This window comes from Sardina pilchardus, unplaced genomic scaffold (genome assembly GCF_963854185.1).
Source record: "Sardina pilchardus unplaced genomic scaffold, fSarPil1.1 HAP1_SCAFFOLD_159, whole genome shotgun sequence".
Taxonomy (NCBI): Eukaryota; Metazoa; Chordata; class Actinopteri; order Clupeiformes; family Clupeidae; genus Sardina; species Sardina pilchardus.
Window position 1 is genome coordinate 17918 of NW_026910968.1, and position 23184 is coordinate 41101.

Below are 23184 nucleotides of genomic sequence, written 5' to 3' on the forward strand. Positions count from 1 at the left end.
GCAGAGTTGTAATATGAATAGTCATGAATGTCATGAATATCAGAAATGTCAGTAGTATAGATTAGAATATACAAAGAATTATATTATATTAGCCTATATATATACACTGTAGGCTATATATACATCTTTATAATTCTTTATAAAGAATATGTATATTCCTTATTGTGTTTTAAATAAAGACAAGCTTTTTCTACGCCTTATTGTTAAAAAATCATTCACATTATATGAAAGGAGAGCGATAAAAGGTGACCTTTTGGCGTTAAAGGCGATGCAATGAAAAATGTAGGTGCACCTACATTTTTTGGGAATCGATAAGAGAATTGATAAGGAATTGGATTGATAGGCAGAATCGATAATGCCATCGATATTGATAAAAACGTATCAACACCCATCCGTATATGGAACTGCGTTTAGGCGCATAGTGCTATCTAGTGTAGCGGAGTAAAACATTCGTAAGCCTATACTTTGGGTCTGCTCTGGACATTATTGGGGGAAAATTGAGATGTGTGAAACACATAGCTGAAACACTATTTGACTGAAATAGTAGCCTATTCAAAAGTATCTTGTTATATAAAAAAGACTCAAATGTTTTGACTAAAACTTGACTAAGATACCTTGAGTTTTCTTTTGACTAAAACGAGACTAAAATTATGAGACTTTTAGTCGACTAAGACTAGACTGACAAAAATGATATTTGAATGACTAAATATGACTAAGACTAAAAAGAACATTTCGTCACAAGACTAAGACTATGACTAAATTAAAAATAGGTGACAAAATTAACACTAGGCTGCAGAAGTGCCGCAAGGGCGCAGCAAATTATCTTCAGAAACAATATATTTAAAGGGGACATATTCTACCTCTTTTTAAACGAGGTTAGAATTGGTCTCTCCCAAATTGAGCCGTTTCTGGGCTGGCCACGCCTCCGGCTGCGTGTATTGATTACGCTGCTCGCTGCTAAATATGAACACAAAGGCCCGCAAAAAGTGAGTTTTGCATAATATGTCCCCTTTAAGCTCACGATATTCACACCGGCCCAAAACGTTAACGGCCCACTGGTAATCCACCCGAATCTCCCGATTAGCCACCCGGGCCTGCACACACGCACGCACACACGATACATGCGTAGCCTAATTGCACCTGTAGGGGGAACATGGGGCGCTGTGTGTGACTTGTGCGCTTATAAAGGGGTGGGTGATCGATTTGCCTGGCATCGATTGATTCAGTTTCAGCACCACCGTGGTGAACAGCTCTCGTTAAGAGTCATTGCACGAGAAAACCAGGCAAAACCAACAGGAGGTAGGAAGATGGGGGTCGGCCAAATCGGCTCATACTTTGTATATGTGATAAGTATGTGGAACTATGAACAGCCATATATTTAAAACCCTCAAACTCTTTTTTTGCTGTGGAGTTCTGGGGCCCCTCTCAGAGAACCTCAAAAATCCAACAATTCATGGCTGAAAATGACTGAAATTGCCATTTCTACCCTGATTATCCTGATAAAGATATGAACATGAGCTTTATGTTTCCATAGAGCTTAGGTAGAATAGTTTTAAAGACCAAAAGGTGCACTAGGGGGTTATCTGCACCACTGAAAGCAGAATTTTCATCCCTCTAAAATTGGTCATTTTTAGGAGGCATTATCTCACATTCGCAGTGGCTTTGGTGGATGGTTTTACTGTTGCTGGACAGAGGACCATCTTCTGATTCAAAAACAATTGTCGTCTAATTGGGCCACACATAATGTGCGCCGTGCCAGGAGGGTACAAAGTATGAGCCGATTTGGCCGACCCCCATCTTCCCACCTCTGCCTGGTTTTCTCATGCAATGACCGTTTTTCAACGTCGATGAACAATTATTTTTTGTTAATGGTTTTTAATAACAACCTATCTGAAATAAACGGATGAATCACAATATGTTTAGGCCTACCATTAACGAAAAAACATTTCGCCAGCCAATCATTTTCTGCCGCCATCTGACAAACTTTGACTAAGCCAGTTAGACTTTTTGCATCTAAAAATATTTATATCATAGTGACACGCGAAAAAATAAACGATAGCTTAGAAACTAGGCCTGCATGAGATTTTCCCACTGGACACACCACATCAGTATGTGCTCGTTGCTACGATACACAGGACTCACAGTGAGTTGACGACCAATGAAAATGACATGGGGAAAAGAAGGAAACAAAGTAGAACTACTTCTAGCCTGGTTTTGATCTCACCTTAGGCCTACATACTTTACTAATTCCTACGTTACTCAGACTTCTGTTAAATCGTCAGGGCACGGTTGCACAAACACCAAAACCAAAGATTGATGATATGAACCAAATATTCTGGAACAGATGGATTTACAGCATTGAGCGTGATAGGCTATTAGGCTACTGCTGCGACTTCCACCGTTTCCTTTCCAGAGATTGCTGCGCGTTCACAACGCAATGAACGCATGCAGTCTACATTGAAGTGAAACGTGCAGAACGTTGTCCAAAACAATACAATAACATTGTGTGTTGATATCTAATACAATATACACATCTGTAGACATGAAGTGGCAACTAAAGCCATTATCAGTCATGAAAACTTTGGCGGCTGCATTAAGGTTTTGGCTGAGCCAGCTAGCCAGCCAACAACTTCATCAGCCAGCCGTTCTCAAAGCAAATGGCTTCGGGGTCTATAGGCTACATAACACTATCCATTGCAGCCTATTTGAAACCGATCATCCCCCTGCCCCCATACACTCGTCTAGGCTAGGCTACAGACATCACCGAGGCAATGGACAATTAACTGCCTCCCCACCCCCACCCCATCTATCTGTCCCTGCCTACTAGTCTGTAGGCTGACTGTTTAGGCAACTCGTGGAAGAATGCGCAATGTTTCATCGCATATGCGCGTTTCAGAATGTTCGAATTCGCCAGCGCGCGTGTAGTTATGTGAATAGAAAAGAATAGAATATAGCCTATTTTATTGATGCCTTGTTCAAAAGGACTTCCGTCATGAATAGCTTGGGAATCGAACCAACACCCCTTGGGTCGTGAAGCCGAAGCTCTAACCATTGAGCTATTACCTTGCTTATCATCTACGTGAAAATGTGTGTCTCAATGCTGAATCTCGAATTCACATAGAAGTTAGCTTAAATTGTAGAAACAGGCCTATAGCTTTTTTTCAGCAGACATCTCAAACATAGCCTACACATTCGCAAAACGGAGAATATCATTCACTCATTATTTTAAATTAGGCCTATGCTACTTCTCACGCCTATGCCTGCTCAGCATAGCTCTCTCTATCTCCCTCCCTCCGAGGTAGCTAGCCTAGACCCTATAAGATGCTTCTCCCTAAATGAATGAAAGTTGTTTTAGAAAGTAGCCACGGTAGCCTGTAAAATGCGGCATCCTGGCTACTGTGTAATTGAAACCAGACTGTTAGGCTCTTTGTTCCAGGTGACTAGGTCCGATCATTTTCGGCGGCGCGAACCTATTAAATTAATAGAAGTGAATTTGGGGAGTGAATTAGAACTAGCCACATTCACTTTTAGAGCATTTTAGTTGAAAGTCAAGTTTGCTTAAGGTTTGTTCAAGAACTCTTCCAACGTTTTTACCTCAAACAACACAAATCAACACAAATACATGAACAGATAACTCAAACGTGCTGTATGTCATAATGAAACAAACAACCACAGATTATCAACAACACGGTCTGACACGAATGACACATGGCTTAGTGCAAACTGAATTTATGACCAAACGATTTCATTCGTGCACGAAGCGCCATCTAGCGATCATTATGTGTAAGTAAAAGCCTCCCAGTCTAAGGACTCAGCGGTCATTTGACCGCCTCGCCGCGCTTTAAGTAGTTCACAACAGCACGGCGCTTCTAGTAGGTCGTCAAAGCGGTCAAATGACCGGGGCGCGGCGCTTCTAGGTATAAGTGGGTCAGAACGGCGCGGCGCTTCTAGTGTTAAGAGCTTCTTCAGAAGCTTCTTTGGCTTGATCTTAAGATTCTCCTAAGAAGGGAGTTAAGAACGCGTTTGGGAAACACCCGTATCTTAGCGCTCTTTCTTAGCGATTCCTTCTTTGGAGCCTTAAGTCCTTAAGAAAGGTCGCGCTTGGGAAACGCGGCCATTGTGAAATTTTCCCAATAGTGGTTAGGGATTATATGGCAACCTATTAGAACTACAGTAGCCATCGGACATCAAAAACCTCCCAATTCACACCAAAGATCTGTGATGAGCCTAGGGATGTTAACCGGTGACTGTTTGACCGATGGTTGACCGTATCCACGTTAACCGACCAAAGTTGTCGCTAATCGGTCAAAAAAAAAGAGGCATCTTTAAATTAGGCTAAACACAGTGGACTAAACGTTACTACAGCTAGCCATCTCATTCCAAGAAGATCTTTTTTGCGGGAAGTGAACAATTTATCCCTCACACTCAATGTTTCATAACTCGCCTGCTTGTAGGCTAGGCTATGTAATAAACCAATAAAATCATTTGGCACGAGGTCACAGCGGTGGCCGGTGCATCTTTTGCAATCTGGAAGTGCGCTGTTTTATCCATTGGGTTTTATCGTGTTGCAGTCTAGGCAACTTTCCGCATAAGATGGGCTTAGATTTGGAAAGACATTACATCTACATTTCAGGAAGGGTCATCAATTGTAACAGATAAGGTGTCATTTTCATAAGTGAGCCGCGGCCATTTCAGCTTCAAATGAGCTTCACCTTGTTCCCAAACCATTTTCGGAGCGAAGGAACCATTTGTCCTCCACTTACAAGCTCCTTGGTTTGCAGGACTCATGTTTGGCGCTGTAGTAGGGGATTTAAAAAAAGTGACGTGAGTGAAAGGGTGGCGCCGGGGCTGTGTGTAGGCCTATGAGCGGGGGACAAAGAGATGAGAGTTGGGAAATTGCATGGCTGTTATTTCAAATAGCATAATTTATTTTAAACGAATCGGTTAACCGGTTTCAACCGGCTAATGAGCCTCGGTGGTCGGTCAAGAAAATTTGTAGTTTTCGCCATCCCTAGATGAGACAAAACTATTGCAGAGGTGTGAATTAAATGTTGCACATCAGTGCCCACAGTTGCAAGCCGTCGCTAGTATCCATTAGCTAGTCGCAGTTGCAAGATTTTAGAACAGCTCCAGGGCTGATGGACAGGAAATGATCTGTGCCTGAAATTATCAAATACATTCAAAGACAATGTAGAGATTAGCCTTTCTTCACATCATACATGGCCGAGCTGCAAGCCTGAATTCAGGCACCACACCTGCACTCTATCATATCAGGCCTGCAGCTCATCTACCAAGTTTATGGCCCTAGTTCTAGTCTCCTAGTCAACATAGAAACTTTTCTCTATTGTCATTGCTTGCGTGTGATGCCAATAAAACAATTTCACTTTGCTTGTTAACCGAGCTAGCTAGCTAACGTTAGCACAGTAAATGGAAAGTGAATGGAACGGCTAGTGATGTTCGCTAGTTAGGTAGCTAAGGACTTTGGTGAATCTTGTATGTTGTTGCAAACTTACCTGAAATAACATAAAACACAAACTTTTCTTTATGGTATTGTTGTGGCTTGTGTGTGATGCCAATACAACACACTTTCGGATACGTAATAAACCATTTCATTTTGCCTGTTAACTGAGCTAGCTAAAGTTAGCACAGTAATGGAAAGTGAATGGGAATGGCTAGCGATGTTCGCTAGCTAGCGGTTTTGTACACGCAAGCTTACAACACTACAGCTCTGAGTCACGGTAAAATGTCATATTTGGTACATAGCTAATTTAGATATACTTATGGTGTGGGTGCTTGCATTTCTTTACTAATCTGCCGTCTTAGTCTAGTTTGTACAGAAATTACTATAAGTGACACATACACGTACACGTAAGAGGGCGATAGGTGTCCTTCCGACAGGACTTTGCTTAAACTTGTAGCCTATGCAAATTAACCTGAAATAACATACTTTCAGCAACTTTGTGGTAGTCTAGGCTAGCCTGACTCTCGCCAGACCCTTGTAGTTCCGTCATGCTCCACCAGAGGCGTTTCGCTGAGCTCCACACAAGGGTCTGGACTTGAGGGCAATGCAAACTCCTTCCAGGGAGCAAAAAATAGGCTAATGAACCAATCAGGAGGGCCAAAGGGGATTTCATAGATGTGACGCGCCGAAGTGACTGTCTGATTCAAACAACAATGGCGGCATGCAGCGAGGAGTCTTGTGCTGACATTGATTCTGCTATTTCAACCGTTTTGTCGAATCTATCAAGTGTTCATTCTTTAAAAGATGAAAAGAGAATGGTGGTTTTGAAGGCATTTATTGGTGGCAAGGATGTTTTCACTCTTCTTCCGACCGGATTTGGCAAGAGCTTGAAGTAGCCTAGCACGTCATTTAGTCAGGCAGCCATGGGGTCAGACCTGGTTTTGTCTGTTAAAGGTTTTTTTTTTTTTTTTTGCAGAATCTAGTAGACTTAGGGGTACCTCTTTAAGAATTAAGAGGGTGCCCGGTGATATCCCTTGGGCAATTTCGTATATTAAGCCTTTCTTGTCCAATGTGTTGAATATAAGGCGGAAATAGGGTAAAAAAAAATTAACAAGCAGATATCACCATGCAACTTCACCAGTTGATTACTTAAATCAATCTGAAAAATAAATGTATTACGCATTTTCTGAAATGTAATGTTTGAATATGCAAATTAGGTATGATGTAATTAAATATGCACTGATTTGCATAAACTTAAAAAGATACAATCTGACTCTTCAGTGTCAAGTAACACGGTTGAATTATGAGGTGAAAATTAGTCAGTAAATGTGAGGACTTAGAAGGGAGGTCTAGACGACATAATATTAGAATAATCGGAATCGCAGAAGGAGCAGAAGGATCATCCACCCCATGCGACTTTAGGCTGGCTTACATTGCACGATTTTGGTCTGTTTTAACAGTCGGCGACTAAATTTCCAAAATCGGGTGGAAATCTTGGGAGTTGTACTAGAATCTCGGCGTGCTCCCGTCATCTAAATCGTTTAGTGTAAGGTGCCAATCTTAGCGGTTTTACTGTAAGTCTGTCGGAGTCAGTCTTTTTCTAGTTTTGCCGTTACGACAATATCAAACATGTTTGATATTATCGGAAGTCTTTTCAGTCGTGGCTCATGCAAATAGTGACGTGAACATTAAAAACCAATAGTGACTCCGGTTGAACACGAAACAGGAAGGGGCAAAATAGGCGACAGCTGTAGCCTATATGATTATTTGTTATTTCATTTCTTTTAAAATGTATTAGTCTGCTATTCTATGTGACAGAACAACTCTATATCTGTTAGTGATGTCACACATCAAACAATGCTGCAGAAACGCGAAAAAATTAATTTGATATGAGTAGGCTATCATGTGAGTTCCTGTTGATGATGACGTGTAGCCTAGTGCACGATGGAAATAATTTGAAGGAATCTAGCAGCAGTCTTGTAAATAGTGACCCACAGTCTTTGCAAAATCCTAATCTGAGACTGGCCTGTGACTATACTGTGACTAAAAAGTCAATGAATTGTCTTTAGATGTGAGAGGATCTGAGACTGTAGTCTTTCAAAAATCTTTTCTAAATCTGTCAATGTAAGGTAGGCTTTACTCGCTGTCTGCAATCCTGTTGGCCCCAACTAGAGCCTACCTTACATTGATAGACTTTGCAATGTCTTGTTTTGTTATGTTTTGTCTGTTGTGTTCTATCACCATACAATATCCTCTTTGACTTTGTGAGCATATTTAGAAGCAAAAAAAGAGCCTGAAATGTATTGATGACTGTACCTGTATCTTGAATGCTCAATAAAATACATTTGGAAAAAAAGAAAAAGATACAATCTGAACATTGGATAAAGCCAGTTTCATTTTTTTTTTTTTTTCATTTTGTTGACATAAGAGATGAAAAGTATTTTAGAGAGGGAATTATGGATTTCTCGTTTAGTTATTCAGTAAATCAGAAAATACTATACCAGCCTTTAAAAAAAATCCATTTTCGCCATGTTCTTTGGAATAAAATGTCATGTAAATCAGGCTAAGAATAATATATTAACAAACCCCTCTGTAAAAACCTTCTAAACTTAGTTGGGTATAAGACTGAAAAGTTTGGTGTATGTAGATGCTTGTGAAGTGGAGATTTTGTTCTCAGAGTGAGAAAGCTACACACTAACATAAACCCCCTTCCCCTAGGTGTAAGTCATAAGAAGAAAGTCATATTAGAAAGAGTTACCATTACCTTCACTAGCTATCCACTGCAGTAGCCCAGGCTACATTAGGCCACCAGTGGTGGCTGAAATATTTCCAAAGCACATACAACAAAATAAAGTCTGTTATTTGAAAATACAGTGTTATTTTATTCCATACAACAACATAATTGCGGAAGGAGTCAAACTAATTTAACTTTATCATACAATGTTACAGGGAATGTTAATGTTAAAGCAAACACTAAAGCACTTTTCCTCTGTCGCACACACACTATTTGTTTATCCAGCAAATAACAGACAAGGTAGAATATTTTGCAGGATTTTATGAAAGTTTGATGTATTGCGACATCGAAACAAGTCAAATTTGTAGTTTCTGATGTCTCATTTCATCGAACTACAGATACACTACCCCAACTCGTAAAGTTACATAGTGCGTTTATAGCCGATAGAGGGCCGCAAATTGAAAGTCGTTCACCCTGTTACGAGTTGATAAACTGCTGAAATGATTTTGGAAACATTATTTTAAGGTACGAAAAACTCGGTAACACTTTACTTGACGGGTTCGTTCATAACACATTCATAACAGCTGTCATGAACTGCACATGAAGCATTCATGACTGATTCATGAAACATGACTCAACATTCATACCAACACTTACATGAATGTGGAAGACAAAACGACAAAAACTTGTCAAAATAAAAGTCCAACAATCTAGTAATCCATATACAGCGTTTGTAAACATGTCATGAATATTTTATGAAGTCTACTTCAAATGTCACTTTACTATACGAGTTGTGAAGTATTCATCATACTGGGAAGTGAACTACTGACCATCTGTGGACCTCTGAATGGTTGGACATTCCTGTTTTATATATCTATACAGTCATTGGTGTAGACAATTATGCATTCTTCAGAGGTTACTATCATAGAATAAACAAACAGACAAAAAAAAATTAAAAAATTCTCCTGGACACTGGACTTCGACATGACATGATGTGACATGATCTGAGGGGTATTTCACAAAAGCAGAATTAAGACATCCAAAATAAGGGATAAAGCCAGGTTGGACATGGCGTTGTCTAGTCATCCTTCCTAAACTCGTTTCACTAACGCCAATCCAGGATGAATAGGAGCGACTATGTAAGTTATTCAGGATGTGTGCGCGTTCTCGTTTCTCCCCCAAATAACTCACGGTTGGAATAAAAAAGAGGCGAAACATAGCGTCTTGCACACAAAGTGAATATCCGGTTTTGATATAGACTAACAACGAGGTAAAGTTGTACTTCTTTGGATGGGGAATCATGATTATTTCTGTTAGATAGTGGGAGTAGGTGTGGCAGACCAACTGAATGCAAATTTACGCACGCACCCACGTGTGAGGACTTCCTTGTCTAGGCACGCAATGTCATTAACGTCATTATTTGCCACCGCAAAGACACACAAAGTATGACAATATATATCTTTATTTTGTCTTAAAACCAAAATAGTTGAAAACACCTTCGAAAAATGTCCCCTTCACTTCCAATCAACTACTACAGTAGGCTATTCATCAAACGTCTGTCAAAAAATGAAGCACACAACAAGTATGTTATTAATTATAAGGCCACCATAATTTAAATGATATCCATATAGTATTGGGCAGACATTCTGTTGTGTTTTGCGAGTAAATGCAGGTGGCAAATAGTATATAAATGGAATACAGCTCTTAAAAAAATCGCATGGAGGTCTGATTTGAATGACATCTAGCTGAACCAATCAGATCATGTAATTACCATTAGAATTAACTTAGCTTGGCCGCGTTTCCCAAATGTAATCTTTCTTAAGGACTTAAGAAGGCTCCAAAGAAGGAATTGCTAAGAAGGAGCGCTAAGATAAGGAAGGTGTTTCCCAAACGCGTTTATAACTGCCTTCTTAGGAGAACCTTAAGATCAAGCCAAAGAAGCTTCTTAAGAAGCTCTTAACGAGAGCTGTTCACCACGGTGGTGCTGAAACTGAATCAATCGATGCCAGGCAAATCGATCACCCACCCCTTTATAGGCGCACAAGTCAGACACAGCGCCCTGTGTTCCCCCTACAGGTGCAATTAGGCTACGCATGTATCATGTGTGCGTGCGTGCGTGCGTGCGTGCGTGCGTGCGTGCGTGCGTGTGTGTGTGTGTGCAGGCCCGGGTGGCTAATCGGGAGATTTGGGAGGATTCCCGGTGGGCCATCAACGTTTTGGGCCGGTGTGAATATCGTGAGCTTAAATATATTGTTTCTGAAGATAATTTGCTGCGCCCTTGCGGCACTTCTGCAGCCTGGGCTGTGCGGTCGCGGCTCCTTGCTTCTGCCAAAAAACTCAAACTAACTGATAAAACAGGGTGATTATCAATATAGCCTAGGTCTATTTTTTATTAGCTCAGGCCATTCATGTATTAACTCATGTCAGACGCATCCCATCTCTCTTAGATACTGTGGTAGGCCTAGAAGGCATGTGATGTAGGCTAGTGTACTTTAATATATCCGAGAAGATGTAACCCTCCAGCCCATGTGGCCTGCGAGTGGGGTGCACGTATGCATTAATGTAAACCGGACTTTTACATCGCGGACTTTGGCAACGCCTAGAGTAGCAGGTGAAGCCTCATTGTATTAGGTTCAGCTGAGTTCAATTACATCTGTTTCCTTGATATCTGTGAAATGCCACAGGGTTGTTGATGTTTTTTGTATGTGAAGTACTATAAACTCATATGCAGATGTGTTGAAAACTTAAACGTGTAATTACAGTGCATGCAAATGCACTGTTCTGTTCTCCCTGGGCATCTTCTTCTTATTACAGTGCATGCAAATGCACTGTACTGTTCTTCCTAGGCTTCTTAGGCTGCGTTTAGACTGCAGATCGGATATGCTCAATTCCGATTTTGTGCTCATATCCGATTTTTTTGATTGCATGTTTACATCTACTTTCGCCAGTGACCCAAATCCGATCATGTGTGTTTACATTTGCCAGACACTTGAAATGGCCCGCATGCGCATGGGCTAAAAGTTTCTTGTAGGGGAGAACCAGCACAATCGTAACACTTTTTTATTTTCTCAGTTCAAACTAGCTTTACACAAAGACGATAGACTTGAGAGCAGTGAAACTTTTTCTTAACCTATTTGGAACTGGGAAGAACATCTGCACATACGCTGTTCAGAACACATTTCTTCCCTGAAAACGCACACAGCTAGTCTGTAGGACAACTGACTCCCCCAATGCTTCCCTTTACGTGGTTGCATAAACGTTGCTTAAATGAAAATATGTTTCTTCTTCTTGACTTTTCATATGCCATCTAAGTAAATTTTATGTCAGCTGACAGATGGATGCGCGTTTTGGGCACAATGAATGGGTTTGCCCTTAGTTTAAATGGAGACGCAGGGAGAGCGCGCTGTGGCTATTGTTACCTGTATGCAGCCAGCTCAACAAAGTAACGTGGTTAGAAGATTCCTGTATGCTGCATTGCCGTGACCATTTCCTTGTGGATTTTTCTCATTGGAATACAGCTAACGAACACGAAAGCTGAGATTGCCTTGCGCATCAGTGTTGGAACGATACTCAACAAACTGTGAGATAAACATTGTTTTTCGTGTCTGGGAGATCTCGTTGTCGTTTTTGACTGTTGGCTTCTTATGTTAATTGTTTGGACGTATGGACACTGAACTTTGAGGGGGTGTTTGTTTGTGCATTATGAAGCTTTGAGTTAATTAGTATTTGTCGGGCCTTCACCTCAGCGCGTAAATTGCGCGCTAGGTGGCCACGAACGAACTCATTGCTTAATTTGCGACAAAATACAGTGAGCCTATTCATCTTTCATTTATGTTTTTTCATTTGTTAGATAATGTTGCATGTTTGACGTAGTTTGTAAACAGGCATTCTGCCCGTTTATCTTAAGTCAACCGAGGCCTTCGGTTGCTCATATCCGCCCGTAACCTGTGCGTCGTGACAGTGTGTAGATTATAATAAGGGGCAAATTGTTACACATTTAATTTTAAAAACATAGCCTATAATAGGATGAATAAAGTGTATGGACTTGCTAAATCCAGGTAACCAGATAATTAGGCTATGTGCCACGTCCGATTTCGCAAGCGATAAGCCTACATTTAAAAGTGACAGCCATAAGACTATATTTAGGCTATCGTAGACTATACTGTATTCACCCACAATAGGCTATCCTCTTAACTATTTCGAAAAGAATGAAAGAAGGCCGTACACTAAATATTTGGACTGAGAGAGGAGCCTACATTAGCTTTCAGACACTCAAGGTGAGGAAGTGCTCCATGCTGCATTATTGAGACGGGCTTCGTTTCGGGAAACATTCTTAAAACACAATCTAAAAGACCTCCGATGCGCAGCGATAGCTATAGTTATGGGGCCGTAACTAAGGAGGATTTAATTGAGCAAAGTAATCAACAACATCTGTACTTTGCAGCGTTTTTCTTTCGGGAGGGGGTCCAACATGTGGTGTGTCCCGACCCCCCGACCCCCGAGGTTCCTACGCGCCTGGGTTGTAGGCTATTTACAGTAGACCAGTCATATTTGGATGGCTATAGGCCTACGATTGTAGATAATTAGGTAGGCTACAAATGTTTTATTCTCAATACATGGTCTACGGAAACGTAATAGTCTATCAAAGTATCAAATAGGGCAACTTTTAACATGCTCCGAGTCCGCCAGCGCGCCCACTTGGAATTGTAACCTAACGTCACCAGGCGCAAAATTGTCACAGATTAATGACGTGTGGGACGCATTGCACTGGAATATCCGATTTGTCTGTTTAGACTGTAGACACATGCACACAAATCCGATCCATATCTGATTTAAAACCACATACGAAAGGGGCCTGTATCCGATCTGAGGAGATCGGAATTCATGTGTTTTTTTTCTGTTTACACTGTCGTGGCACAGATCGGATACGTGCCACATGAGAGCAAAAAATCGGATTTGGGTCACTTCAAACTGGCAGTCTAAACGCAGCCTTATAGTTATTATTCCGCTTACCACTTTTTCTAACCGCAATTTCTCTTCAACCGTTTAACTTAGAAACTTCATTCAAACTTTGTAACGTAGGTATTCTAATGGATCGGGTTGCTATGACTTTTCAACTTTGTAACTTTTATACTTTTTGAACTATTAAATAAAAACTATTCAAAATTTTCCCATAGACTTAACATTGGCCTCTATGACATCACAATCGGGTCGTTGAGCAATAAGAATCTTATGCCAGGTGGCCAGCCCCACCTGCAGCAGCCCTCTCTCTCTCAGGCTTTAAGCATACAATCTCTCTCTGAAGACTACATATCCTATTAACTGTTTCCTCTTTCCACAACTGTTTCAAAATAAAAGTCCTCACTGCAATAATACACTATTAAATCATTTAACCACTGAAACTACTCAACTATTTAACTGTTCAACCATTCCAACTGTCAGTTATCATCAACTATGCCTCCAGTCAACTAAATGAAACCTCCATGTACCTAGCAACCAACATAGCAACCATTAAAACTAAGCGTTTTTGACAGTGTCCATAGCAACCAACATGATTATACTACAGTAACTTCTTTATTCCTGATAGTGGGCACCATGGATACCCTAGCAACTGCTGTTTCAAAATAAAAGTCCTCACTAGCAAGTTAGCATTGTTAGCATAGTTAGCATTGTTAGCATAGTTAACATTTTTAGCATAACTGCTAAAAATGATTAGCTAAGTTAGCTAATCAACCTGGTTAGCATTGTTAGCATAGTCAACATTTTAGAATACCTGTTAGAAATCATTAGTTAAGTTAGAACAGGAATGTTTAAGCTTTAAAATGTCTACCTTAACACCATCAACTCTCTTTAAACTATGCAACCACCATGTTTACCCTAGCTACACCTTAGTAGCCATATCTACATTTTTTTGCATTTTCATGCACTGGTAATTCCTTGGAATTGCATTTCTAGTTATTATTATTCTCCTAACCAGGTCAAATTCAGCTTCAACCGTTTAACGTAGAAACTTGGTTCAAACTTTATTACGTAGGTCTTGAAAATAAGACTAAGTCTATGTATATTTCAGTTCTGTAAACTTGATACTTTTTGAGATATTAGCAAAATATTTTTCCCCATTGACTTTTCATAGACCTCTGAAGCTGCCTAGCTTGCCCATATAAGGAGATCCGGGAGTTAATTGAAGCCAACTGCCCATATATGGCAAGCTTTTTTGTAGGCGAACTTCAGAGGTCTATCGCACTGCACTGCTGATTAAGCTGATTTGCACCTGTGTCAAGAGTCAGCTGCTCAAGGCCCTATCAAGTTTAATTGACAGCCAGTTAAATTGAACCTGCATTATCAGCTCTCTCTGTCTACCCATTCACTCATACACACACACACACACACACACACACACACACACACCTGACTGCAGCACTTCATGTACCACACTTCTCCATGCACTCCACAACATTCTCACCTTAACCTAACTCCCCCATTTCACTGCATCATAGAAAGCCATGCTCCTTACATCCACTTACATCCACTCACACACGCACACACACACACGCACGCACGCACACACACTCACACTCAGAGGTGGAAAAGTCAAGCTTCAGAGAGTAAAAGCCCAATCACGTATTGGTTCTGTTTGTAAATTTAAGTTTGTTTCACATTTTATCTTATGTCTTGCTTTTGCATGCACTGGTAATTTCTTTGAAATTACGTTTTCTAGTTCAATATTATTTTTTTAAGTCTATGTTTCTTGCGCCAGTGGTCCACAGCCACGAGTGCATTGCAATATTGAAAATGGTTTTATTGTTTAAAAAAGTGGAGGATATGCATTTCCCTGACGCAGCTTGATCACTAAAGCCTAGAAATCTAGGTGCCCCTAGCGGCAGGCTATGATCACTGAGCATTTGATCGCTAAGAAGGCTGGAGTGGGTCAGCTCGATCTTACGTTTCCTTCTTAGTGAAAGATCTTCTTAAACTAAGAGCGACTCTGGGAAACACGTTCTTCTTTCACAGTGTTCTTAAGAGCGCTCCAAAGAAGATCTTAGCGTTAAGAGCTTTGTAAGGCTGGGTGTATTCCCGCCCATGAGTTTTTATAGGATGGCAGACGGGGGAGACGACCTCACGGCTGGACACTCCTTTATGTTCAGGTGACCTGTTTATATTTGACTGTCCCCACTGTCTTGAGACCGGCATATGGCCAGAGTTCCCGGCCCCATGCCAGGCACACCTCGACTCCCCCTCTCCACGCCTCTGATAAATTAATGTTGGAAACTGAAATGTATCTGTTTCATGACAAATGATAATGTATCTATGTTTGGTATCATTTTTAATGTCTCAATGCGAGAAGTAAGAGGGTCTCAGTGGTACAATTGTAAAATAAGTGTAAATATGTTTTCCGGTGATCTAGGCAAAAGTGGCTTGTGTTCTGATGAGGAACTTTCCATTGCCTTTGTAATGACAAGACAATACCCTGTGGAGGCCAAGGCCCCTTCTGTAGCTATAGCATTTATATGTTAATTTCTAGTGTGGAACTTCACAAGAAACCCCCCTTTTCTGTGTGGATACTTAAGGATAGATAACAAGTAACTCGGGAGATTTTCTGCCTATCAGGACTCTGGGTAAGGTAAGAGAGTTTCTGCTTAGCAGAACTCTCAGGTAAGGTAATGGAGTCTCTATGCTCCTTGGTAAGGGTAACTTTATTTTAGGTTGATTGTTTAATTATTTTGCTACTTTATTATTGTCTGTACCTTTATACTTTTATTGATTGTTTTAGAAAGATTACAATAAATGTAATATTAATTGGAAACCAGTAATATTCTTTTCTTGAGAATTGAAGTTCTAAGCAAGGTCTTTGTTTAATCAGATATCATAACAGTGAATAGATTCTCAGATAAACTGAGCGGCTTGTGCGGGCTGGTCAAACTCAAGGAGACACTGTGCTGGTTTCAGTTTGCCTCAAGCTGGTAGACCTCTGAGTGCTAAAGTCAGGCCTGACCTGATCCAGACAAACTAGCCTAAAAGTCACTGACTGGACAATGGTAAACTGCACAGGGGTGCCAAAGTCAATGTACTAGAGAATAACTATTGATATCAGGTTGGATCTCATTGTGATTAAACAAAATAGGCCTTGCAGAGAGAGAGAAGTCTAGAAATACTTAGTATTTATTGTAGACAGATATTTCATAGTCATCAACAGTGTGACTATAGCTTTCATCTTATGGAGTCAGATGGTCAAATAATTTAACTTGTTCAACACAACCTCATTGGCGCACCGGACAAAGACAGAACGTATTTAAGTGGGAAAACATATTGTTGTATATTATTCCTGCTTACAGCTTCTTAACGTGTTTGGGAAACGCGACCCTTGGCTGTTAGCCTGGTCGGTACCAGGCTAGCTTCAGAGAATAAATTCCCATGGCAACTTACAGTATGTAGCATCTCTTTTGTGAAACCAAGTCAAGGGTAAATTCATCCAGAATGACCAAAAAATCCCAGCTTAATCCCTTATCTCAGTTTTGGGAAATACCCCTCAGGTTGGCTAAAAAAAAAAGACCGCAATGCTGCTTTGCGATTGTTGGACTTTTATTTTGACAAGTTTTTTATGCTTTGTCTTCCACATTCATAAAAGGGTATGAATGTTGAGTCATGTTTCATGAAACAGTCATGAATGCTTCATGTGCAGTTCATGACAGCTGTTATGAATGTATTATGAACAAACCCGTCAAGTAAAGTGTTACCAAAAAGTCTTTAGTGTTGCTTTAACAACGCAAATGTTGTGAATCCGACCCTTGGTGTGAATTTTAACCAGAGGTTCTTCATTTCGTTTCGCTCCGTTTAATCTCCGAGAGGTATGTATCAACTCATCTTAGTTAAGGAAATAACATAGTTTATATATATATATTATATATACCAGTGTTTGGTGTGCAGTGGACTGTTGGCACATGAGAGTATGAAACCATCAAAAATAAATTGTCACATGGACACCAGCACCCCTGTCAAAGACAAACTCATGCCTCCAATGGTGACCGATGGTGACAGAATAAATAAATGAATGCAAAAATAAATGATGCGGCCTACAAGCTGCAGCTCTCATTTGAAGTTTATATGTTGTTACAGTCGGATTTTTTGGAAATAAACTAAACGTTTTGGTCTCCGTGGAAATGGGGAAAAGACACAAGTTTGACTTCGGTATGGACTCTAGGCGGCAGGAAGCATCTGAGGGGAACAGGTAGGCTATGTGACAGCCCTGGATACAAACACAGGATTTTTTCACAATTCACAATAGACCTCTGAAGTACGCCTATAAAAAAGCTACCATCTTGCCAAAATAAGGAGATCCAGTATCTTGTCTTGAGATGTATTCTATGGTAAAATAATATGGGGATTTCTACTGTAAGTATCGCACATGTTAAAGTCTCGCAGGGACGAAGAAATCGGAAATGCACACATTCGCTCTACACAGTTTTGTCTTCGGTACATGAGGACGGTACACTTTGATATTTGCATAACTTACAATCCAACTTGCCATCATTAAAATCCTGATCTCCTTTTATGAGCAAAGATGGCAGCTTTGGTTTATTTTTATAGGCTAACATGCACAGTGGTGTCATATAAGGATCCTGTTCATGTTGCACAACACTTGTCATGGCATTTTGAGCCTGTTCGGAGGCACAAAGGTTTTTAGTTACCTAAACTGAAATTATTTTAATTGCAATGACACAAATTAACTCTAGCTAAGCAAAATGTATGAAACATAGGCCTACAATAGCCTATTTATTTTTGTAACACAATGCCAGACAAGACATTTCTAATAAAGTTAAGATATAGCAGGTGTAATAAACAAACAAGCAATGCATTTGACTTGTGCTGTTCTGTCACATGTGCCCCTATAGTATTCAGTTGTTCCACAGTAAACCAACCTGGGCATGAAAGGAGAATTTCCTCCTTGGAAGTTTGGCAAAACTGTCCAGTCAGTCTTCATAGACAGATGGCTGGGTGCAGGGGATTGTAAACCTGCTCCAAGTTTCATTCTTAAAAGGAAAATATAACAGACTTTAACAGAACTAATATAACAGATGTTACTACTGTTACTGTATAGAAACATTATACACATTATCTGCACCAACAACAGTTGCTTCATTTAGAACCATAAACAATAAATATATTTGATATATTTTAAATATATTTTATCCATAGAACACCCTTCATGTATTGTGAAATAAAATGCAACTCTAAAGGGGAAACAATAAATGAATAATATTCTAAAATTAAATTGACACTCACAGTGATTCCAATAAGTTGACTAATTCTGTGGTGGGCCGCCACAAGATCAACACTGGCCGAAACACGATAATGTTATATGTTGCACTATTTCAATTAGATAAAATGCTATCCAATTCATTGAGCTTCACTTTTTATGCACACAGCCTCTCCCTTCTCAGCCCTTCCTCTGCATACATTTAACTTGTTTTTTCTGCTTTTTAGTAAAAAAAATTCTCAATGCTCAAGTTTATGTGTAGACATTGATGATACTATGATCAAAGTTGCATGTTGTGTCAGCCTTTAAAGTCATTATATGTTTCATTAGTTACTTTGTAGAAATCTGCTTTCACTTTGACATTAAAGAGGGATTTTTGTTATTTATTGTTAAAAAAAAAGGGCAAATTAAAACAATCAAGATTACATTTATAAAAGCAGTAAAGGGGGAAATATCCATTGGGGTTGAGTACTTTCTGGGAATACACAGTGAGCCAACCTGAAAGGAACATTTCCTCCTTGGAAGTTTGGCAGTGGTGGGTCCATTGACCAGTCACTCTTCATAGACAGATGGCTGGGTGCAGGAGATGGTACTTGTTGTTTCATTCTTAAAAGGAAAATATAACACAATCATATTTTGGTTATAACATTGTGTGAATTACATGAAGTATATTTAGATGAAATGTTATGATGGATTTATTTTTATAACAATATGAGACTCCCATGTTCTGAAGTTAAGATTTAACAAGACTAATAAACAAAAAAGCAATGACATTGACTTGTACTGTTGGCGTTGGGTCACATGTGCCCTTACAGTATAGTATTCTGTTCAGTTGTTTGGAAAACATAGTGGGCCAACCTGGGCATAACAGGAGAATTTCCTTCTTGGAAGTTCGGCAGTGGTGGGTCCATTGACCAGTCACTCTTCATAGACAGATGGCTGGGTGCAGGAGATGGTACTTCTCGTTTCATGCTTAAAAGGAAAATACTGTATAACATACACTTTCTTCAATCATACTTCTCCAAGATGTCTTAAAGGAGAATTCCGGTGTGATATTGACTTAAAGTGTTGAAACATGATACCGAGTGTGAGCGTTTGTCTCAGAGCTGATCTCGACCTGCCCCCTGCACTCAGAAATCTGCCGCTCGTAGGCTATACCGCACACAGGCATACATAATTGTAACCATTTAACATTAGATTGTTGCCCAGTTTTTATGTTTGCTGGAAGATACATTAACATAATTAGGCTTAGGCTATAGCTTACTCCTACATTCCTACCAACTCTCTGCCACTTGTGAGATTCCTATTGTGTGCTGCCTTTGCAATAATGTTTCTGTGTGTCACTCAAGCAGACTTTGAAGAAAGAGGGTTTTTTTTGGATTGTTGGATCTGTTATGTTTGGATCATGCGCCAGACCACAACTTATGTTGCTTATTATCACATCCCTGTGCGCAAGGTTTAATTACTCTGTAAAAAAGGAGCACGTGGCAAAAAATCCCATACTTAATTCAATGTAAGAACAGAATAAGCCTTGCATCACGCTTTGAGTCACCTTGGGCCGGGTGCAAGATAGGGCCCCATATGTGCAATACATTGTATATGTTTTGTATCATCCTTTCATAAAAGGATGACTGAAATGGGCTTACCTATTGATATCTGGTGGAATCCCTTGGAAGTGGCCTAGTTTGTCCATTGAGAAGTCACTCTTTGTAGAGACATGACAAGATGCAGGGGATAATGCCCTTTTCCTTTTGACTCTGAAATGACTGATGGTTCCATGGTTTTAATAATGTATGTAATGTATGTAAAAATGGTATAAGCTGTGCCATTGTCAAGTAAGATGTTCTTCATATTCCTGATTACAAGACACAGTTACCTCAGCAATATTACTGACAAGTTTTAGACGACCAAAGACATCTAAAAGAAAATAATATGGAATCCAAGACTATATGGTATTAAGGCTCAGTAACCAAAAGCCAAATAACTTTTACATATCCTGTGCATTTATAACTGTGCCCTACAAAGCCAAAGAGCGGTATCTGCAAAAACAAATTGTGTTTTTCTTAAGTAAGCATCAAATTATATTCAACAAGGGGTATACACTATATTGCCAAACGTATATTGTATATTGCCAAAGCTTTCACTGGAACTAAGGGACCAAGCCCAGCTCAGGGATGGCCCCTTCCTGTTCCAACATGACTGTGCACCAGTACACAAAGCAAGATCCATAAAGGCATGGATGACAGAGTTTGGTGTGGATGAACTTGACTGGCCTGCACAGAGTCCTAACTTCAACCCAATAGAACACCTTTGGGATGAATTAGAGCAGATCCTAAGAGTCAGTCACCTCGTCCAACATCAGTGTCTGACCTCACAAATGCGCTTCTGAAAGAATGGTCAAAAAATCCCATAAACACACTCCTAAACCTTGTGGAAAGTCTTCCCAGCAGAGTTGAAGCTGGTATAGCTACAAAGAGTGGACCAAAGTCATCATGAACCCTGAATCATGAATCATGGATTAAGGATGGAATGTGACTGAAGTTCATATGTGAGTCAAGGCAGGTGAGCGAATACTTTTGGCAATATAGTGTAATTAGATAGATCAAATGGAGGTGAATATTAAACATTTCATTTGTTTTACATTCAGGCAAAATTTGGTAGTTTTATAGGCTATACTGCACTTTGCCTTTGCATTACTTACAGTACATGGCCATACAATAACATTTTGAAGAAAGTGTAGTGAGTGATCATAATTGAGGAGGTACTGTCGTGGAAAACCACAGTAGATGTCCATAAAATTCAATTAGCACTCTGATTCTGAAGTTGTACAGTAGCAAAAGCAAAAATAGTAAAAAGAGCAAAAATAGCACTCTGGTAATCGCTGGATCCAATAAGACACACTGAGACTCAGGAGAGCTGGCGTAGACCACAAAGTTTAATTCACAAGTACTGATAGTGAACTGACTAAAGTCTGACCAAGCAGTAGAGTGAATCAAGGTATCTGCAGATGACCCATTCCCATGAGAAGGTGCGCACGATCTGAAGTCTGAGCTACGATGTGTCGCCTTTTATACAATTCAGCCACGACGCAGGGCCTCCCAGTTTCCCTAGGTCACATGTCCAATCAGGAGTCAGGGATCACCCCCCGACCGTTGATTGACAATAGTGACGAGCCAATCAGTTCTGACCCGGAAGTTTACAATGGTGGATTTCCTTTTTTGTATGTTCATAAAAAATAACGTGTGACTTCATCTAGTTCTTGATTTCAGATGGTGTCGATTAATCACTTAGGGGGGAATTCTCCCCTTCGCGCGTAAATAGCGCTTAAGCTTTTTTTAACGCGTGGCTGCTGCGCGCCAGTGTTTTACGCGCATTCTGCCATCCCTGCTTATGACACACCCACATAGCGTAAATTCCAAATCAAGGCGGCCTTATGAAAGAGGCGTGATTTATTTAAAAAAATAACCAGACTTATCTACCACCTCCTTAATTTAGGTTGATATGAAAACGTGGAACGTGGACTTTCTCATTGACCTTCTGAATACCATTTAAATCCAGAAAGAACACCAACCAGTCTTTGATTTTGAAAACATATGCAAGGTGAACTGAATAAAGAACTGCCTACAGTAAAATGGTGTCATCACATAGCTTAACAAAGAAATTACTTAACGAAATTTCACTTTTGCTTTGACGTTTGTTTATAAAGAGTCAAGACATGCTTGAGGTGTGTAGATATATAATTCAAAGACTCATGGTTGACAAAAAGGTTTCGCTGACAGCTGCCTCGCATAATATCAATTTATCTATGCTAATAAATATGTACTGTAGACTGACATCTGCAGCTTTGAACACAGTAGAGAGACTGGCATAACGAAAAGACGAGAGAATTAACTATGCTGCTCCACTATAGTGCAGACGTCTGTGCAAATATGGATGACTTCGGTGAAGTTGGAAAGAAACGGACAGATTCGAACGAAGTATGCTATGGGATTATGACTTCTCGTCAAGTTAAAACTGAAGATGCATAATCGGTAAGCTCCAATACTGAAAGTGGGTGATTATAACGGGAATGTCACTATTTAACAATGTAGCCTATGAAGCCAGTGAAGGTAATAGCGTGAAATATGCCACCGTCTGAAACTGTAATGCGGAAAACATGAAGCTGTATCAGCTTATAAGCATCACATTTGATACTGTAATGTCAATTTGTAAATTCCGTGTTGCCTACATGTATTTAGAACGAGGCCTTCTGCCGACATGAGCAATATGCTGTTTCACCTTTAGTGGCGCTCGACCTTATTCCAGCCCTCCAGAGTGCGTAGCAGGAAAAGTTGCTTAAGCCATGGCAGAATGTGCGCAAGAGTTGTATATATAAGAAACGCCCAGATTTTGGGGTTGCTTCACCCAAAACGCGCAAGTCTCCCTACCACGCGTAAATGACCGATTTAAGTGGATGGCAGAATCCGCTTAGAGGGAAATGCGCGCAGTTACGTGTTTTTTTGGACTTACGCACCCTTACGCGCATGGGAGAATTCCCCCCTTGTAGCATAGGGTTTTCTGACAGTTCCCAGACGTCGGTTGGGATTGTGTTAGCGTTGGTCGTATCATGTGTAGGTGTTGACCGAGCCTTTCTATCATTAATCGTGGCCGATATTGGATGGTCCATGTCATTATGGCCCGCTCTAAGTGCTTTTTGTTGTTCTTTGCACATCTAGATGTCGGTTTTCTGTCCGG

The 23184-nt window shown here is 40.2% G+C and overlaps 1 protein-coding gene across 3 annotated transcripts in view; it reads right to left on the bottom strand.

The window, feature by feature from the left end:
* The window catches only part of LOC134075074 (E3 ubiquitin/ISG15 ligase TRIM25-like), a 44029-nt gene that overhangs the window by 13558 nt on the left and 7287 nt on the right, over positions 1–23184 (bottom strand). For 2 of the 3 annotated variants that reach the window (XM_062530536.1, XM_062530535.1), the window contains exons 3-6: positions 20097–20216; positions 19309–19422; positions 18949–19056; positions 18113–18223 (exon numbers count right to left, since the gene is read on the bottom strand). In XM_062530536.1, the coding sequence (XP_062386520.1) occupies positions 18113–18223; positions 18949–19056; positions 19309–19422; positions 20097–20216 (453 nt within the window). The remainder of the gene's footprint in view (positions 1–18112; positions 18224–18948; positions 19057–19308; positions 19423–20096; positions 20217–23184) is intronic. The other variant, XM_062530537.1, reaches the window with a different exon arrangement.